Source organism: Acomys russatus, chromosome 20, assembly GCF_903995435.1.
Source record: "Acomys russatus chromosome 20, mAcoRus1.1, whole genome shotgun sequence".
In the NCBI taxonomy this organism is placed as follows: domain Eukaryota; kingdom Metazoa; phylum Chordata; class Mammalia; order Rodentia; family Muridae; genus Acomys; species Acomys russatus.
This window is the reverse complement of record NC_067156.1, coordinates 62,733,824-62,754,175: the sequence shown is the minus strand read 5'-3', so window position 1 is coordinate 62,754,175 and position 20,352 is coordinate 62,733,824. Positions and strand designations below refer to the sequence as shown.

Below are 20,352 nucleotides of genomic sequence, written 5' to 3'. Positions count from 1 at the left end.
CTGGTGTGCAAAAAGATTAGATATCATGAATATGAATATATACTTCATCTTCTTCTCCTTCGTGTGTGTGTGTGTGTGTGTGTGTGTGTGTGTAGGCATCAGACCCTGGAGCTGGGCAGGTGGTTGTGAGTTGATGGATGTGGGTGCTGGGAACTAAACTTGGGTCCTCTGCAAGAACAGCAACTGTTGTTTCTCCAGCCCCATAGTGGTGCCTTTTAAATATTTTTAAAAGTCTGTCAAGGGATGACAAGAGTGGAAGTATCTTCAATTAGGATGGTCCTTGGCAACTTCAAGTTAGGAGGTCATCCATGCTGGATCCAGAACTACCTTAGACATTCTTACTGCAAAGGGTCACAATTTTGCTTCTTCTGTTTATTGCATCTAAAAGACATTTGGGGGCCTTAAAACTACTATATGGATTTGGATTTAACATCACAGTAAGGAGAAGCCATGGCACTAAGCCTGTTACGAAGTCTGTTAGGAGACCTGGCCGGAACTTAGAAAGAGTCTAAGGTCATGGAGTGGTCCCCAGGTGCTGAAGGGCTCAAAGGCTAGTCTAAGAATCATCTGTGGAGGAAATCTGTTTTCAAAAATAATTTATTCAAATACTTTATGCCAAAATAGCTCTAAAAATAGCTCAGCATTAGTTTCTGAGTTGCCCCAAGCAAATATGCATTTAACTACATGAACACCTCTATTACTTGATAGTTTTTTTTATTATAGACTTTTTATCCACATGAATGTTAAAGAAACTACAACAGAGTTAAATACCATTTTTGATAACATGATTATATTCTTAATTACACTCAATATTAAACTGTAAAATATTTCCAGAGGAATACAATCTTCATACAGCAGGCAAAGTACCAGAGAGGAGGTGCCACGTGTGTCTGTCCCTCTCGCTATGTAAAAAGCAGGTTTGTCTAAAGGTTAAGTCCCCAGTGCCAGGCTTGTTCTTCTGTTCTCTTTCCACTAGGAATCACTTCTGGAAAAGCAAAGGACCATCGTGTGGCGCAGCAGACGCCACACAGGACTCTCCTGGATCCCCCACCCAGCCTGTCGGCCAGCAGCACTTCCTACACTCTGGCTTCAGTTATGCTTTAAAAACACAAATATTCAAACTTTGGTTCCACCAAAAGATGTGACAGGCATTGACTGCTCTGGTTGGCTATCCCCCCTCCCCCCTGCTAATGAATGACGGCCACAGTCTATTTTACATGGTTGTCCAGGCTGCTGTGAGGTCACTTGTCCTAGGCTTCCTCTCGAACCCGATTTCGATTCCCAAAGCCCTTTCGGTTTGAAGTTCTTCTTTCTGCAGGTCCAAAGTGCTCAGTGGCAGGCTGTATCTTACAAGAGAACAAGAGTAAGTGGGTCTGTCACCTGGGATGCCACAGAAGCACATGACAACACAGGCACAAAATCATCGGATAATGAAGACACTTAAAGTGGTGGAGAAGATACTTGTAATTACAGTTTCAATATATTTCAAATAAACCATGGTGTGTGCACATGTGCACGTGCGAGTGCGCATGTTCGCATGTGTATAGGTTACTACGTGTGTATGCACACAGGTGAGCACGCACACCCATGAGTACGTATGTGGAAGGCAGAGGTTGATGTTCGTCTCTCCACCCTATATTTCGAGGCAGGGTCTCTCACTGAACCTGGGGCCCCCTGATTTGGCTAGGTTGGATGGCTAGTGAGCTTTGGGGTTACACGGCCTCTGATCCACAGTTCTGGGACTCAGAAACACACAGCTGTGGGGTTGACAGGATCCAAACTCGGGCCCTTAGGCTTGTGAAACAAACACCTTTCCCACAAGGCATCTTCCTGGAACCTGAACACATTTTTTAAAATGTAAATATGCTTAGTGTCTTTGTTTGTACATATTTGTCTGCTGTGATGGATTATGCTTCTATGCCAACATTGAAATAAACTGGAACTGTTAGTTAAGTCACAGTGTGCTGCTTTTGCCTTGCCTGCTTCACAGCAAAGGAGTTTGACTGTTTTAGAAACTCCACTTTGTTGTCGGGCAGAAACTAAGCCAGTCCATGGTCCCTTGCCTGTTGGCTTGGGTCAAGTATTATAAGTCTCGCCAATTTGATTATTCATTTATTATTTTGTCTTATGATGTCAGTGAAACTGTAGCCGCATGCCGAGATCAACAAGAGCATCAGCTTGGCGCGTTCGCAGCTGATGACAAGATGCGAAGCTTCAGGCCACAGCTTCAGGCCACGGCTTCAGGCCACAGCTTCACGCCACAGCTTCAGGCCATGGCTTCAAGCCATGGCTTCAGGCCACAGCTTCAGGCCATGGCTTCAGGCCACAGCTTCAGCTTCAGGCCACAGGTTCAGGCCACAGGTTCAGGCCGTGGCTTCAGGCCACAGCTTCAGCTTCAGGCCACAGCTTCAGGCCACAGCTTCAGGCCACAGCTTCAGCTTCAGGCTACAGCTTCAGGCCACAGCTTCAGGCTACAGCTTCAGGCCATGGCTTCAGGCCACAGCTTCAGGCTACAGCTTAAGGCCACAGCTTCAGGCTACAGCTTAAGGCCACAGGTCAGAGGAGCACAGATGAAGTTCAGAGTCTTAGGCTGCACTGCAGATAAGATGCCCACGTCTCTGCTTATCACATGAAGGATAAAGGAGCAGCAGTCTGAATCTCAGTGAGTGACTCGGCTTAAGTAAAGTCATAAGGTACCGAGGACAATGGGGGGGTAGGGGGTAGGGGCGGAGAGGTGGGGGGGGGGCATGGCTGTTCCCAGTAGAGGTTCTAGGCAGATCCTTGCCCTCTGCCACCTGACAAGCCATTCTTGCTCTTCATCTCTCGTTTATATAGCAGAGTTTAAAAAAAAAGTTCACAAGTAAAGTGAAAATACTAGGAATTTAGCAGAGAGGTAGATATTCTTAACACGGGGGCTTTCAAAGCCCCTAGAGGTGTCTGAAGTAGCCGTTAGTGATGGCAATGATGCAGACATAGGCAAAAATATGTGGGTCATCTTCTGTGGGCCTGTTGCGACGGTCATGATCTGGTTTTTAATAAAAGAAGCTTCTGGGGCTGGAGGGATGGCTTCGTGGTAAAGAACGGGCAGCACTCTTGTGGAGGACCTGAGTTTGGTTCTCAGCAGCCACGTTTGGCTGATTACCCCTGCCTGTGACTCCTGATCCAGGGGATCAGACACCTTCCTCTGCACTCTGTGGCACTTGTGCTCATGTGTGCTCCCCCCAATTCAAAATAAAATAAAACTTAAAAAGCAAAAGCATCCTTTTAGGGAAGGAGCGAGAATGTAGCAGGAGCCCGGGATGCAAGAGTGATCCTTAGGGCTGCAGAACAGGAAGAGGCATTGCCCTTTCATAATGTATAGATAAGGGTAAGGTCAAGGCATTGACTGGACTTACTTTGTGTCATATTAGATTCCTGTCTGCTCCTCATCAGCCCTAGGATCCAAGGAAAGCAGGAAAGTATGGCTAAGTATCAAAGAGACCAGAGCGGAATCCTGGCATTACCAGTTGCCAGCTCAGTGCTTGAATCTGTGAAATGGGGGGCTGAAGTTGGATCTACCTTACAGACTTACAATATGTACCTTACAGAGCTGTAAACCACAAGGGTAATTGAGCAAAGCATTTAGTCTCGGATTTTACACAGTTACTGCTAACGTAAAGCTTGGTGCTGTTACATCTTGGAGAGTGGTGTACCAGTGCAAATGAGCTATCCTATGACTCACTTCCCACTTAGGTAAAATAATTTCACTATTTCCTGATAAAGACATGGGTGTTTTAACCAGTCACATGAATGCCATTTGCAATTTTGAAGGTAATTAAAATGAACATTTTCGATTTGGGGGTAGAGATTGAATGCAGATTACACTGAGATGTCTAGGTGGGAGCTGGTCAGACAAGGAAGAGTACGGGAAGTGATTTTGAAGCTGAATATGGGTCTAGGGGCTAGAAAGATGGGCTCAGTGGTTGAGAGCACTTACTGCTCTTGCAGAGAACCGGGTTCAGGTCCCAGCACTTAGGAGAAGGCTCACAACCATCTGCAACTCCACTTCCAGGATGACACTTTGACCTCTGTGAACTCCTGCGCATACATACAGTGGGGCACATACATATGCTCCGACACGCAGACACACATACACACACTAAAGTAAAATAAAATAGAAAATGTTTAGAGGGGGCCTAGATGAGTATCCATACGTAACCCTTGGACATGTTTCTTAACTCTTTCACAGTACAACATCCTAGCCAACCAGAAAAATGTCTCATCTAATGGGGCTTGTTTTAGTCGATGCTTTACAGATAAATAAACTAAACTACCCTTTACACAGCTGGTTGCTAAACAAATAGAATTCATTGCCCCCAAAGGGGACTGTGCCTAGGTTGAAGAAAGACTTTAAATAAATCCACAGATAATGACTATACTAAGGGTGAGTTAAGAGTGTTTAGTGCGTATGCCTGAACTGTGAGGTTGCTTCATACTGAAGTTGGCTCTTCCGGTGGCATTCGTTGCTGTGCTGACCTGGGTAGACACTTTAATTTGACACACCATGGAATTTCTTATGTTCTAACCGAGAGCCAAGGAAGATTTGTGGAGCAGTGAGATGCGGCAGTCCTTGCTCGGCTTATTAAATGGATTGCCTGTGGTTTTGAAAAGCTTCCTCCCCTTAATATTCATATTGGAATCCACTGGGTGGCATGAACACTACCTTAAGGGTCACTCTTGCATAAGATGTTAATGCATCAGAGTCCCTAATTTGGAAACCTGTGGTCACTCAGCAAGACAGAACCGTCTCTCTCCCTTGGCATAACGGTTTTTATCTTATCATCTCTCTTGGGGTAACTCCTTGCAGGCTCCGCACACAGCAAGTTGGAGACCGCCTCTAACAACGTGGTTGTGATTCTCTGCTTGGCTGAGTTAGCTAAGTAACCGCTAATCTTCCGAAAGCACCAGGGTCTACTTAGAGAAATCCCTGTTGTCTGCAAGGCTGGAAACGAAATCAGCATGGAGGAAGCATTAGTTACTAAACATAAATCAATCTCTTTCTCAACCATAGCATAGCTATGCGCTCTGCTTCTGTGAGAGATTTCAGGGTAACGAGTGAGAACACTGTATACTATATAATATTTAGAATACTATATACTCGCAAGATGGGCTTTTGTGATAAGCAGGGAAGATGAGACTGGGGAGTGGAAGGAATAAAGAACTCACTGAAGTCCTTCCATATAAATCAAGCCACCCTCTAATGGATGAATCTCACACACACTGAGCCAAACAGTTAATCTTTGACATGAGGCTCACATATAGAAAAAATTTACTCATGCTGGGGCCAGGAAGTGGGAGAAACTGGCTGGGAGTGAGGCAAGATTGTCATGAAATGCTGGAAACCTAAAAGCAAATTTCTCTTGTAAACACTGACTCATTTCTGATTGCAGACTATATGACTTCATAATTTGCCGACCATGTGTGACACAAAGGTTATTTTTAAGCACTCATGCTAATAGTTCCCCCGTGATGTGAAAGAAAATTAGGTTGGCATTTTCAATACTTATCACAATTCGTTTGGGTTATTCTTGTCTTGATTACCTTGATATTCTGGCTTAAGATTGATGGAATCTAAGCACCATAAAAATTTTCATTCACCTTACCAATAACAACCTGCCCTACCATAATATGGAAAAAAAATCACTAAGTCAACATCGGACTCAGTAAAAATATTTCAGTTGAGAGCCAAACTCACATGCAAGTTTGAGTTTAGCTTTATGGAGATGGAAGTAGAAAACTTTTACTTCCAATACTTTTACTTGCATTTCTGCTGAGAACAAGATGTCCAGGCTAGAGCAGAAAAATACTGTATCTAAGGTTGGTGCCCAGGTGCCTCTTTCTAGCTTTGCAACACAGGCACAAAAAAAAAAAAGTTGCATATCCTTTTTCTGTACTTTATATCCCAGTGTACAAAATGAGGAGCATTTCACAGGATTTTGAAAGATGAAATGTGACATTATCATCATCAAAGCAAATACTGAAACACACCGCTGATAGAGACTGTGAAAAGGACAGTCATCTGTACATGATAGACACACAATATATAGAAAAGGATCATGGATGACAGAAAGGACGAGGAGCCGGCTTTGTAAGGATCCCCCCCCCCCCCAAACAGACTCCAGTGAGTTGAAAGGATGATTCACAGGGAGGAAGTCTCGGCATCTTTTGGCAGCCATGAGAAGGAGAAAATGCCACCCCGAGGTTTGGGCGATGGCTCAGTGGGTAATGTGCTTGCTGCAAAGGCACAGGGACCTGAGTTGGGGTCCCTGGTACCCACAGAAAACCTGTGTCTGGTGGCCCATGTGTGTAACCCAAGCGCTGTGGTGGTGGGATGGGCAGAGACAGGTGGATCAGGGCAGCTTGCTGCCAGCTAGTCTGGCTGACTTGGTGAGTTCTGGTTTCACTGAAGACACCATCAGAAAGTCAGAAGGAAAACAACAGAGGAATACAACGCAGCATTGGCTTCTGCCTTCATATGCATGCATGAGCAAGTGTACCTGCATACATGCATATACACACACACACACACACACACACACACACACACAGTGGAGGGAGGATCCTACCTCTAGCCCTGGACTTGCCCTGTTAGGTAATCCTGACCTATTGTCATAGAAACAGTCACGTTTTAGTTTTTTTTTTTTTTTTTTTTTTTTTTTTTTTTTCCCTCTTACAAACAGGGTGTCCTTCTCAAAAGACTCAAAATGCTGCTTTTGAAATTCTTAGGCACATGTTGATCATAACCAGAGAATTCTCACTCCCTGCTTCCCTTTAAGTTTAGATTTTTGCCTTTTACATTGTTGCCAGGAATGTGAGCTTGAAGCTGGTTTCATTTGAGAGAAAGAAATATTTCGGTTTAGGGAAAGGCCCGATCATGATTCCCTGAACAGAAAGCCTCCATGGTCTGTATTCTCCTCAGTTGTGCTTGTGTGGACTGACTCACAGAATCAGATGAGGGAGACTTTTGGAAACAGCAGCTCAGATGGGGGAGACTTTTGGAAACAGCAGCAGTAATGACACAATAATGACTGCTGACACTTCAGAGGGGCAGACAGACCCCTACAGAGAAAGAGGCGGAAGAGGGGAATTATCACTTCTAAAGCTCCCCTAGAGAAGTTTTTAAATTTAGGAGCTTGCCATAGCATTTCTGGGAAGCCCTTGTCCGAGCCTGGGACAAAAGACACCTCTGAATTATACACAGGACACACAACTTCCTCAATCCCTCGGGCTATTAGAATGAACGCCCAGCACTGGCAGGAGAAAACCGGCAATCTCACCTTTTAGCTTTTGCTGAGATGGGCGCCAAGCTTTTCTTTCCTGATTAAGCTTGCTGCATAGGGGATCTGGAAGACAGAAACAAACAAGACCATCAGGCTGGAGCCAGATGCCGGTGCATCTTCCCTGCAGAGAGGAGAGCTTCTCCTGTTTAGCAGTGTGAGGCTGCTGGGGTACACAGCATCGGAAAGGCTGCCCGCAGAGCTTAGTAAGGACAGAGCAGGCAATCACACACCGGTTGTTGCTACTGCTAATCGGTGAGGTTAACAGGAGACATTTTCCTTTTAAAACGTTTTATGGTCTTTGTATTTAATAGTATGGCACTATTGATACCTGAAAACTGAATTACCATGTTAAAGTAGGTCCAAGGTCACAAAAAGATGAACGTGATTACAAACTAGTTCAAGGTAGCCAGCTTAATTAGAGTGTTTTCTTTATAAAACACGCTCTCATTGTGAATCACAAAAAGGCTAGACATAAATTATTACTGTGGTAAATTCTCAATTACTGATGAGAAGAACTAGAAATAACTGCACTGAGTGACTCATTCTATGTGGATTGGCTTGAGAGTGCTTCTGAATAGTGGCCTGTGAACGAAGGCCTATCACATTTGATATGAGACGTTTCATTAGAAAATTCAAATGGCTGCGAGCAGACACATACATTATTTACATTTGCTTTTATCCTAACCCAGGTCAAGCAACTCTGCCATTGTGTCAATTCTAACCCTGGTCAAACAGCTCTATCATTGTGTTACCTGCCTGCATCATTATGAGGTTAAATTTAGGACTCTACATTTGCATCTCAGTTACACTTGAGGAAATAAATATCCAGCCCTTTTTTTTTTTTTTTTTTTTTTGATATTTTATTTATTTTTATTTTGCGTGTATGTGTGTCTGTCTACGCACCAACTGCATGCAGTGCTGTGGGAAGCAAATGGGGATGTCAGATCCCCTGAGATTAGGGTTGGAGTTGTAGACTATTGTAAGATACCCTGTGTATGTGTGTGTGTGGGGGGGGGGTGGGAATTGAACCTGGGTCCTTTGGAAGAGCGGCCAGTGATCTTAAAAGCTCCAGCCCCAATCATCAGTCTTTTACAATGTAACCCAAAAGATGACTGCTCTAAACAAGCAGTAAGAGGAAAAATAAATTTTCCTTCAGTTAGATAATACTTCTCTCCCTCCCTCTCTCCCTCCCCCCCACCCCCCTCCCTCCTGCCCTCCCTTCCTCTTCCCTCCCTCCCTCCCTCTCTCCTCCTCCCTCCCACCCCTCCCTCCTCCCCTCCCTCTCTCCCTCCCTCTCTCCCTCCCTCCCACCCTCTCCCTCCTTCCCTCCCTTCCTCTTTCCTCCCTCCCTCTCTCCCTCTCTCCTCCCTCCCTCCTTCCCTCCACTTCTCATCTTCCCTTCTTTTCCTTATAGCTCAGGCTGAATTCAAACGTGTGATCCTCCTGCCTCAGCCTCCCAAGTACTAGAATTAGAGGTGTGCAGCACCATGCTTGGCTGTGGGATATTTTAGTATTGAGTTAATGCATCTCTCCACTCCTAGCATTTTATGGGCATTGGATTTACTTTCTTGACTCAACACTCCACATATGAACTTTTATTAACGGAAAGAGACTATGAGCTTACAATGCTGTGGGGACTAAGATAAGCAGGGCCATTTGGCTATAAAACTGATCACTTGAATCAAGCAGTGTTTTAATGGACAAAGAGAAGATAAAGATAAACACCTCACCATGTTGATACACAATGTATCTGATAAAGTGCAAGTAGCAGCATTGAAATTAATGATTCACACAACAGCATAAAACGTTCAGTGCTTATTTTAGCATGTGGGCTGAGGGCATCTAGACAGCTGTGACAGGGCGGTTAGGTGGGGACCTACTCTAGTTACCTCTTCTTCTCATGGGAGGTTATGCTATACCTGCGATTCACAAAGACACTCTTGAATGGAGGTTTTCTATTCTAGTGTAGGCTGTAAGTACCAAAGGATATGGGTAACCTTCCTTGTTAGCTGCATAATATGAGAGTCTTGAATGGAATTTTATTATTTAGGCTAGCAAGATCCGATATAAACCTCTGAATGCAGTGAGTTCCCAGTAAGATGTACTTGTTCCACTTTGCTGTTTATAAAGGGCATTTAAAATATTGATTAGGTACTTCTGGGCTTTGTAAGTGTCTGTTACATGCTGAGGACTATAGGAGAGAAATTCATACCGTCCTGGACCACTCACCAAAGTGGATAAACCACGTTCTAACCCAGAGAAAACCCCAGGAGTGATGCGACTTTCATAGCCAGGTCACATGTCTTCCTTTCACTTTCCCTCCATCCCACTTTCCTTCTTTCCCTCCCTTGTTCATGTTTTATACAGCTAGAAAAGGGGGAGTATTTCTAAATAATATGCATCAGAGTCTCAGAGCTTAGAACGTGACTTGCCACAGAGAGCTGTCCTTGTACAAATGCTGGGTTCCATGCCTGTTTCCTTAGAACAAGAATAAAATAAAAGCCCAGGCAATAACAAAGACAGAGAGCAAGAGCATCAGGACCAACTGTTGTGTGTTTGAAACTTCAAGCCCCAGTTCATAAGCGATAAATAAGAATTATCATATGGCCCATTTGTTCCTGAAAACTACACTATTTCACTGGTTCCAAGTCACACTTTTCCCTGCACATTTTAACATCTCTGAAATTGGATGTATAGTAATTGATGGTATGTTAGAATTATACTTGGAAACTCTTTTATTTATTTATGAGTTGTTAGGCCATGGCTCCTTGTACAATTGGTGGTTTCTTAGAATCTATAAAACATAATATTGGATTTACAGATGTCAGGAAACACTTCTGACTTGGGAGCTTCATATTCTATAGGATCTGTTTAAGCTACTTATTCTCAAGGAAGTCTACTGCAGGACTTACTAAAGTTCTCTTTTCATTTTGGCAAGTGTGGAAATCATGAAGGTGTGGATAGAGAACTTTGAAGTGTTACACAACTAATATCACACCCATTGACCCCAATAGGTCCAAAGCATCGCTATCTCACCAAAAAGAGAACGCTCCAGTTTGTGCCAAGGGAGAGTTGGTTTGAGCTCAGACACTCAGGTGAGTCGATATCTCAAATGCCCAGGATGGAGGGACAATAGCGTCATTGTCAAGACACAGGGCACTACTGGGAAAAGACGCACAGTGGTCAAGGCCTTCCTACTGCTATAGAGTTTTACAAAGGTGTCTATAGAAGTTCACATTTCCATCAAGCTCAAAGGCCTGCAGGGACCCCCTTGCCACACATATTTAGCCACAAAAGCAAAGCTGCATAATTGCTCTGGGAATCTTTTTGTAAAAAAAAAACAAAACAAAAACACAAAACAAAAACAAAACACAAAACAAAACAGGAACAGTTCTACCTGCCTTTTAGAAAAAGCTTGACAATGCAATTCAAAGAACTTTCTGGTTTGAGACTGTGGAAATTTGGCCAAGTTCTCCTCTGAAAGAATATTGTACAATATCCGAGAAAAGATGGTTATTGCCGAGAGGCTGTGTCCTTGCTCAAGAGCTGGTGATAAAGGCTTACAGTTCCACTGTAAAGGGCTACTGTGTTCCCATCACAGGGAAGCAGCAAACTGATCTCACAAGTCTACCACAAATGAAACATCAATACCAAACGTATTGTTTGGACATTATTCTAATTGAGGCCTTTTAATGGGGAAGGCTGGTTTCCCCAGCTGCAATGTGGCTGCAGCATTCTAGAACAACAGCAGAGGGCACTTCAAGACTGGCCCATTTGCTGCATCTCTGCTCCTCAGAGTAGCTGTCAGCCAAGTCCAGTGGCTGAGGCTGGTCTAGCCCTGGGTTGGGTGCTCAGTACTGGTAGCTGACAGCATCTTTGAAGAGCTCAAGGTTTGCAGAGAGGTACCTTAGGCAATCCTACAGTAATTGCTTGTACAGGTGTGCGTTCTGAGGGAATGATTGTCAAATTAGCAATGAAAAAGAACGCTTGTCACGTTCTATAAATTACTACGTATTCTGGGACTTGGGTCAATTTCAATTGAAAGGCTCTGTGCTGAATAAAACATCTTCACTTTCTTTCCAACTTTAACAGACAATAGATTTTACTTTTAAAAACTGAACGTGTTCTTCTGGAAGTCCTTTGCCTTTTAGTATACTGCACACTTAACATTTTCACAAACTTGCTAAATTTTAAAACTTCTGAATTTGATTCCTAACTAGAGGAATATCTTTCTTTGTTTTGTAGAAATCAATCTGGCTTCATAAAGAAAACACTTTAAGCATTTTAAAACCCAGAAAAGGGATGGCAGAGTTTTTTCCCCCCACACAAGTATTAGAAGATTCAAATTTTAAGTATTGTTTTGAGAGTTGGCTTGTGGCCATTTATAAATGTTAAGTAATCCAATTCTGCACCTGCCTTAACGTTAGCATCACAACATATGCACACTCATTTATAAATGCACAGGGAGGCTCGGTCATTTGACTGTATAGCCATTACAAGTTTATATTCAACAAACTGGAGAAAGAAGGCATGGAAGCTATCGTCAGCAGAGGATCTAAAAATGTAGGAGCCTAAGAAACTCACGAGTTTTCTTTTTATGGCAATGATACCCAAGAAGCTTCCCATGTAAGTGTTTTGTAACAATACAGAATAAATGCGCTGTGCACCTACAGGAACCATTACCAAATATGATGGTTTTAATATATCTTTAACTCTCCAGGATTTCAAGATACGTTTAGGTTTTATTTCACCTAAAGAAAAAAGTGTGTACTCTGTGGTTCTGCTCTGTGTAGACTTTGAATATGAAACGCCCAGAGTGGTTTGCCTCGTTACCAGAAGGCAAAGTTCAGAATAGTATTTACGGACAGAGAGATCATTCCACTAATATACTGTGAGAGCAAATAAAAGTGTAACCTTTTGCCACTCCTTGATAGTCTTCAAAGATTCCCTGAAGGCATCCCCTCTGGTGCTTTTCATATATATAATGCTGACTAAGAAACGAGATAAGTTATTGTGTAAGCAACATTGGGTCTGTTGTCTCATTTCTAAAGTGAGTAGAAGAATTAAAAAACAAACAAACAAACAAACGTCCTTCCTGCCCAAAAGCAACCCTGACACTGACACTATTTTGAGAAGCACCGTGCTATTCTGCTGGTGTCAGTCATACTGGTGGCACACCGCATGGTTTCCAGTGTTCCACTCCTGTGTACTCTGCACATGACTTTGGATTATAATATTCCTGCCACGCTCGGCAGACTACCAAGAAGAGGCTTGATACTCTAGCACCATATTCATGGGGAGGAGGTCCCCCTCAGTCACAGTCATAGGGAAGGGGGACTGGGGTGAAAGTGGGAGGGAGGGAGGAATGGGAGGATGCATGGGATGGGATAGAAAATGAGATGTAATATGAATTATTTTATTTTTCAATAAAAATGTGTTAAAAATATTCCTGCCAGGTTCAGCCTTAAAGAACTGACACTCAGGGAATTGGCCTTGAGTCCAAGTTGGTGGACCTTACAGTGTTGTCTGCTAGTTGCAGGTAGGGCAATAATAAAGTATGAGCTCTCTGTAGTTCAGTAGTGTGCCTCCCTTTACTGGTGTGTGAAAGGACATGTGAGGACATTAGGATCAACCCAGGAAAAACTGAGAAAGAATGGGAAGAAATGGCTGGATTGTGTAGGGGCAGGATGGCTTGGGGTGATTCATGCAACAAAACGTTTGTTTCAAGCCTTGGAGGATACACCATTCTTTCCTCTTTTACTAAAGAAACTGTCAAAGGAGAGTAAGATGTTAAAATCAAACAACTAACTTTAAAGGGTAGCCCTGAAATAAAAGCCTAACTCCTTTCCTATAGCCCATTTCGCTCTATTTATGGTCACTCTGAAATCTCAATTTTTGTTTGTTTCTTGCAATAACAATCTCTGTTTTAAACGCCAGAAAAAAAAATGATACCTTATGTTAATTAAGTCAGGTCTTAATATTCTGTCCCACCTGCCTCCAACCTCATATTTATATTCTCCTTCTGGAGGGGAAAAAACAATAACTGTATTTGCTGTAAGGAATTTGAACTCTTACTAAAGAAATCAAAGGTGGAGAATGGTAGATACGTTCATTTTTACCCTCTTCATGGAATATATTATCAATAAATTAAGAATATCTTCAGCTTCCCAGTGATTTTAGGTGCAAACAAAACCAATACACATACACAGACACACACAGACACACACACACACACACACACACACACACACACACACACACTACCACCACCACAAACAACAAAAACAACAACAAAAACCCACAAAAAGACCCTGTCTAAGCAAACTCTGGTATAAAGATTTTCCAAACCTGGAGTTGTTAATGAGCATTTGAGACCAGAGAAACCCCAGTGGGAGTGTCACAGTTATTATGAACTCCACTTTTAGCTGAGACCCCCACACAGAAGATGTAATGAAATCCAAGATTGCTTTAAACTCTCTCAGGAGTCTCTGTGAACATGGGCATGCCTCCCACAGAAAGGGGACATTAGCAACCATCTTTTCCAAATAATCCCAACAGAGAACTACATGCTTGGCTCTTAAGACACTTCAGATATGCTCTGTGGTCTGAGGGTAGAACAGATCAACTAAAAACAAGATCAAAAGACCAAAATTATGACAACCGTGCTTCCAGAGACACCACTATAAATCTTCACCCAGGTGTTTAAAAATAATCTCAAAAAATTACTGAGTATAAGCCATTTTCCCTGTTGTTTGCTCTTTGGAAAATGAAGAAGCCTTGGAGACTGATTTGAAAACATAGGGCTTATATCAGATGTGTCTTCATGCGGTGGAGAAGAGAAGCATTCAGAAAACAAAATCTCAAAACAAAATCCTTCTGTTTATCAGCCATCTTCTTGACGGTTGTTATTTTCTATTTAAAGAGATCACTTTTTGATAAGATGAGGATGGAGAAGAAGGCTTCACCTGGAAATGATTTGCTTCTTTTCATCAACCCTCAAGTGATTGTAATTGGCTAATTGTGTGTGTATACCGTTCTATTGACCTTGGAGGGCCTGGCTGGTGGAAGACGCAGGGGGCCTGAGCTAGGGTGCTCTCTGCGATTCCCATCTCATCACCCCACAGTGCCTGCGAGTTTGCACAGTGAAAGAATGCTAGGTACCTGTGGTTTGCCCACGGAGGCAATGAACCCATCTGTGTACTAACACATGGGAGGTAGTTACAGTTAGAAGAAACAAGCTGACACATCTGTTTACTCCCAGCCTATGTAAATCCCTTGGTAATTAGCATCTCAGCCAGCTGAGAGGTAGTGGACCAAAGGAATGCCTGCAAAACAGGATCGATGTGGCCTGCATCGAGGGCTTTGAAAACAAATCAAGGATGCTGCGTGTATTTGTAAGCAGAAATGCATCTTACGATTTGTAACTGTTGCACCATTTCTTCTCGGTAAGCCAGTTCCCTTTTCATCTGGTCCTGAAAGTTATCTGGGGAAGAGAGAAATGGAAAGGAAACTAATGAAAATGCAAAACCCAGGTTTAGTGTGCATTTGGCCCTCCAAATCCCAGACTCCTGGCGCTGAGGATGGAACCAACCTTAGAACATCAGCAACTTGACACTGAATCTGTAATAAACATAAAGCAGTACTTTCCACTCACATAGCATCCACCATCTGTATCAGTAGAGACACGGAGGGCAGGGCTTCTGAAACTCTCTCTACCCAGGACAAATACAGTTTGCCAACATTCATCTAACGTCACAATTTATCGGTGACAAAGCCAAATCTGCTACTCAGGTAGATAAACCTAGCCTGCTTTAACTTTATGCAAACAGTTAAACACTGGCAGAATATTTGATCCTATATGACATCTTCAGTATTTGTCAGAGTTGATTGATATTCTGATCTTGTAATTATCAATACCGAGAATATGGTTTTACATAAATATGTACCACAAAATGGCGTAGGGCCATTTCAGAAATTGTTAGATTATTTTAGAAGAGTCAAGTCAGCAACTCAAACAGCAATTAAAAAAAAAAAACAAAAAACCAAACAACCTAATACAATATAATCAAAAGATATATTAAATTGATCCTTATATGCTGACGGATGGTAATAGGGAGATTTTAGAAAGTATGTGTTCAGAACCCTGAAGAGATGTCTCAGAAGTTAGGAGCGCTGGTCGCTCTTCTAGAGGCCCTGGGGCACCCACATGGCAGCTCACAGGGCATCCTACGTATTTTTCTGGCCTCCACTGGCACTGCGTGGGTGGCACTTTACAAGTAGTGCACAAACACATATGCAAGCAAAACACCCATACACATAAACATAAAATAATTAAAAAAACAATTTCCTGTAACTTAACCACTATGTTTGAAGAGCACACAACTTTGTATGGTAATCATGATATTCAAAGCATGCAATTCTTGAGCTGAGGTGTTCCTCTAGCATTTCCTGGCACTGCAGGACTTGGTCTGTGTGCCAGTGGTGGTCAGAGGTGGAACAGTGTCTCTCACAACAAAGGCAAGTGCTGCCCCAAACACCTTGGATTCATTTTGCATTTGAGTTTCAAGTAACTCCTGGTCATTTGATGTCCAGAAATTTCTTACTGTTGCCCCAAATTGCATGACTTCCACATTCACGAATGTGACCCCATGTGGGGGTTGTGGCCCATGGTGTTGGCTGTAGTGTAAAGCATGTGGGAGGATGTACATGGGCTGCAGGAAAACACTAAGCAATGCTATACGAGACTGGCACATCCATGAAATTTTGTTATCTGCAGAGGGACTTGGAGCTAATCCCCATGGATACGGAAGGATGAGTACGTCTGAAAAACAGGCTGACAGTACCCTAGATTCTCCTACTTCTTTCAGGGATCCCCCCAGCCCTCCTCTTCTTTTTCCCTTTTATTTTTAAGACAGACCTCACTGTATAGCCCTGGCTGGTCTGGAACTCTCTAATCAGGCTGACCCTAAATTATACTTGATATTTTTTGCCTGCTAAGTGCTGGGATTACAGGTACATGCCACTGGTCTGGCTTGTAGGTAAATCACTTAGTTATTTGAAGATGTGTTTTCAACATTATAATTTTATTAGACTACACAGGACATTCTGAGCGGTAAGGCTGTGTCATTTCTTTGGCAGTATCTCATGCATCATCGAGTCTGTTCCCTTGCATGTAAGGACCAGCCCAGAAATGTGCATTGCAGTCATGGTCTCTACTTGTGCAAGTCACAGCATAGAGAGCTCCTACTGTCTGTAGTGCTGCCAGTCGGGGGAGGGTGTAGCTCACACAGGGAGTTATATGTGATGCCTTCTGGGTAAGATGTGGGTCTGAAAAATGCTTGCCTGGCTCCCTTGCTATTTAGTGCCCTTGTACTCCAGCCTGACTCTCCAAACAGCAAGCCTTCTCTGTAGCTTGCCTTTGCTACTTTATGGGTTCTTCTTTGTCCTACCCTTTATCATCTACTCCTGTTTCACCCCCTATCAGTAGATAGAAGAGAAAGGAGGAGAGAGGGGAGAGAGAGAGAGAGAGAGAGAGAGAGAGAGAGAGAGAGAGAGAGAGAGAGAGAGAGAGAGGAGAGCTATCCTTGAATCTAATTTCTTTCTTCTTGTTTTTTCTTTGAGCACAACTACTAACAAACTGCAGCCCACGCTCCCTCCCCCCTCAATGACCAACAATCACCACCACCACCATCATCCCGAGGCTCTGAAAAATCCCAGAATCTCAAACATCACACAATCCTAGAAACTATCTGCAGTTGTCAAAACCACATCTCTGCTAGACACACAGTCAGGTGCTACAGACAGTCTGAAGCAGCCCCATATACCCACTCCTGGGATTAAAATGAAAATACATTCTTATAATATTTCTGAGTTTTTAATGAAATGAAAATTCCAGAATTCTCACTACAGTTCCCGCCCCATGCTAGCCCTGTTATGGTCTTTTTTTGGTGTCATGAATGCTATAAACTTGGCCACAATCTGAGGAAAGAGGGATTTAAAAAGGCACTGCTATATAAAATAGTATTGATAGTCTATGTGTTAATTATTTTAATTTTATCTAAGTGCCTTCCAAATCTACAGCAGAGCATGGCATGTTCTCCATGTGATTTTTAAGAAGTGAAGTCTTGGGTAATGTGTCTCTTTCCCCTTATGAAGGAAAAGAACATGGATTCACACTGCACTTGTGGCTGATAGGCAGAAGCTTGGAGAAGCCAGAAACATCACCTACAACACTTCCTTTCTTTTTTTCTTTTGCCTTAACAGTCAACTAGCTGGCAGTGGAACCCCTAGGCTTTGCCTCCACCACCCCTCTGTTCACCTCCCATATGCAGGTGCCTCTTTCTGACCTCTGACCTCACACCTCTGACCTCACACCTCCAGCTCCTTCTCCACAAATCCTTTTCATCTTCCTAAAATTCTGCCTGAAAAATTTTCAATGGCCTCCCAATATTTCCAAGGTAACAATTCCTAAGTCTCCAGGTAGTAGAATTAAAAATAATTGGTCTTTTCTTTTTTTTTTTTTTTTTTTGCATTTGCCTTTCTATATGAATAGAATTCCTTCCCCAAACCCAAGGCATATAGTATCACTTATGTTTGAAAAGCATCCAACCCCTACCTCACAATACCTCCAAATGTAGCGAGGAAGATTTTACAGTAGAGGGACCAGGGTGGGTCAGTGAGAGGGAAGAGAGGGGGGGGGCAGTGGTGGGGGGAGGGGGTAGAGGGGTGAGCAGCATCTGAGGGAGAAAGGAGGAAGGGGCACTGCAGGGCAGGCTGCAGCAGAGGAGGAGGAGGAAATTCCAAGAGCCCAGCTACCCATCAAACCGCTCTCCAGCTTTCAAACAGGCATTTTGCTTCTTGTGTCTGGGCCCCTGTTCCTGCTGTGGTCTACCCATACAGCAAGCATCCCAGTCCAAATCCCTATTTAAAAAAAAGTCTTCCAATTCTCTTGATTCTCCCACCAGGATCAATTATCATCCTTTTGGGATCTTCAGGCTAGCTGCTCACAGCCCTACTAACACGTCTAACACGTCCATAATATGTATTACTAGTTGGAGCACATCTGTCTTCAACGGTCACATCCAGCTAGGTACATAGTGAGGTCACAGGACAGGAAGGTAAGTTTTATCAAAAGCCTCTAGGCCCACAGCAGTCCTCAGTGGGCAGCGGTGGAGAGTGACAGATTGGAGAGTGAGAAGAACAAAACCCTTCACCAGAGGGTCAGGGCTCTGGCACCAAGGGTAAGTGTCCTGCCCTGGGGCCTTGGGCCTTCCTCAGAGGGATCAGGGTGGACACGATGCCCCTGAGAAACCTTCTTGCTCTAGCGTTTTAAGATCTGATGATGAAGCAAACTGATTTGGTTAGGGACAAATACCTTTCCTGCCTTTTCCATGCTGCGGAACAGGAGCTGCCTGATTCTGATATGCTCTGATGAAAATTAGGAGAAAGGCGCTGTGTGAGGAGTTGGCAGCCATCCCACACCAGGAGATTCAGATGGGTCAGCGTCCACAGTCTGGGCATCCACCACAAACTGACCTAGTCTTGATGCCTTCTCCCACGGCTGTCCCAGAACCTCCACAGAGCCACCGTATTTCCATGCACAGTAGATTCTTCTTTTCATCCAGTGATCTTTCCGGAGTGAAGTGGGAGGCATGAGGGTAGGGGGCATTCTGGGGCTGGTCACATAGCTGGGGTAGGTCCCTCTGGACCCTGGAAAGGAATCCAGGGAGTATGCTAGAGCAGCAAAGGGGGATTTAGAGTGGGCCTATGGCAGCTAGACTTTCCCTGTCCTTCCTATTTCTATCTCCCCAGGCCTGAGGTTGCAAGCATGCAGTACCACATCTAAGGCTGAAGGATTCGATGAGGCGGAAGCTGGACACTTTAGTATTAAAACAAATTCACACCCAAGAAGTGGAAGTACGTAGAGGCAGAGGGTGCCGGATGGGGGCCTGTGCCAGGCAAGAGTTAGTCTTGACTTTAAATAAGCAGTTGGGCTGAAGACAGATTCTTGGGTGCAGAACTTGATGTCAAAGGTGACATTTTAGGGGGGATGGCATGGGTTGGGGCAGGGAAGGATGGGAGTGGACCCAGAGCATCCATTTACCGCTGTACAGTTGGAAAAGAGGCTGCTGCAGAATGTGCCTTGGGAAAGCAAGAGGGCATGCTGCTACCAAACCCGGAGCCTTCCTCAGAACCCCTGTTCCTGGAGCCCTCCCTCAGAACCCCTGTTCTTGGCCTGTTTGCCTGGTGTTGGGGTCCTGTCCTCTTCCTGTGCTGTCCCAGCAGGGTCAGGCAGGTATGCTCAGGAAGCTTAGTTCTAGAAAGCCCTTTCTCAACACAGGTAGGGGTTAGCTTGCTGCCCCATCCCCAGACTTCTGCCTTCTAAGGCTGCAGGCTCCTCTTCCTCCCTTCTCCTGCTTCCTCCCTTGCGTCTTTCTTCTCCTTCCTCCCTTCCTTCTTCCCCATTTTCTTTTCTTTCCCCTCCTCTCCCTCTGCTTCCGTTCTCCTTCACCCTTGCCTTCTCATCTGCTCACGCTCGGTGTCCTGGATGCATTTCCGCGACTCTGCTCAGCCCTCAGAACTGCACAAAGGCCCCAAGGCCCAAGGATTTAGAAATCCTCCACGCAGCTCAGTGCTGAGTCTGCCCTCCTCACCCTGCTGCATCTTCACCACCTCAGACTACAGATGACAGCTATTGAATGAACCTAACGTAAGTGCGCACACAGCCCCTTGCCTGCTTGTGCTGTTTAGTTCTTTCATCCTGAGAGGCGGGAATTATCTGCCCCGGTGGGTGGACAGTTTCCGAGGTCAAGCAGCCAATGAGGAGAAGCTCAGGTGTGGTAGATTTTAGAACCTGGACTCCTAGTGACCACACCCTGTATGTAGCTCATCCCCTGCATCCTTGGGGAGTGGACCAGGTTGCGGATTTCCAAAACTTGAGGACGTTGTTTATTAAAACACTTCTTATGTGTGGCAGCCACAGACTGGCTCCCATCAACTTGGGTCAAGATGATTACTACTAGGTCTGGGTTTT

The 20,352-nt window shown here is 44.1% G+C and overlaps 1 protein-coding gene across 1 annotated transcript in view; it reads right to left on the bottom strand.

Moving 5' to 3' along the window:
* Nucleotides 1–715: 715 nt before the first annotated feature.
* The window catches only part of Skor2 (SKI family transcriptional corepressor 2), a 39,193-nt gene continuing 19,556 nt past the window's right edge, over nucleotides 716–20,352 (bottom strand). The window contains exons 6-8 of the mRNA XM_051163676.1: nucleotides 14,735–14,802; nucleotides 7,317–7,382; nucleotides 716–1,346 (exon numbers count right to left, since the gene is read on the bottom strand). Coding sequence (XP_051019633.1) covers nucleotides 7,320–7,382; nucleotides 14,735–14,802 — 131 coding nt within the window. The 3' untranslated portion in view covers nucleotides 716–1,346; nucleotides 7,317–7,319. The remainder of the gene's footprint in view (nucleotides 1,347–7,316; nucleotides 7,383–14,734; nucleotides 14,803–20,352) is intronic.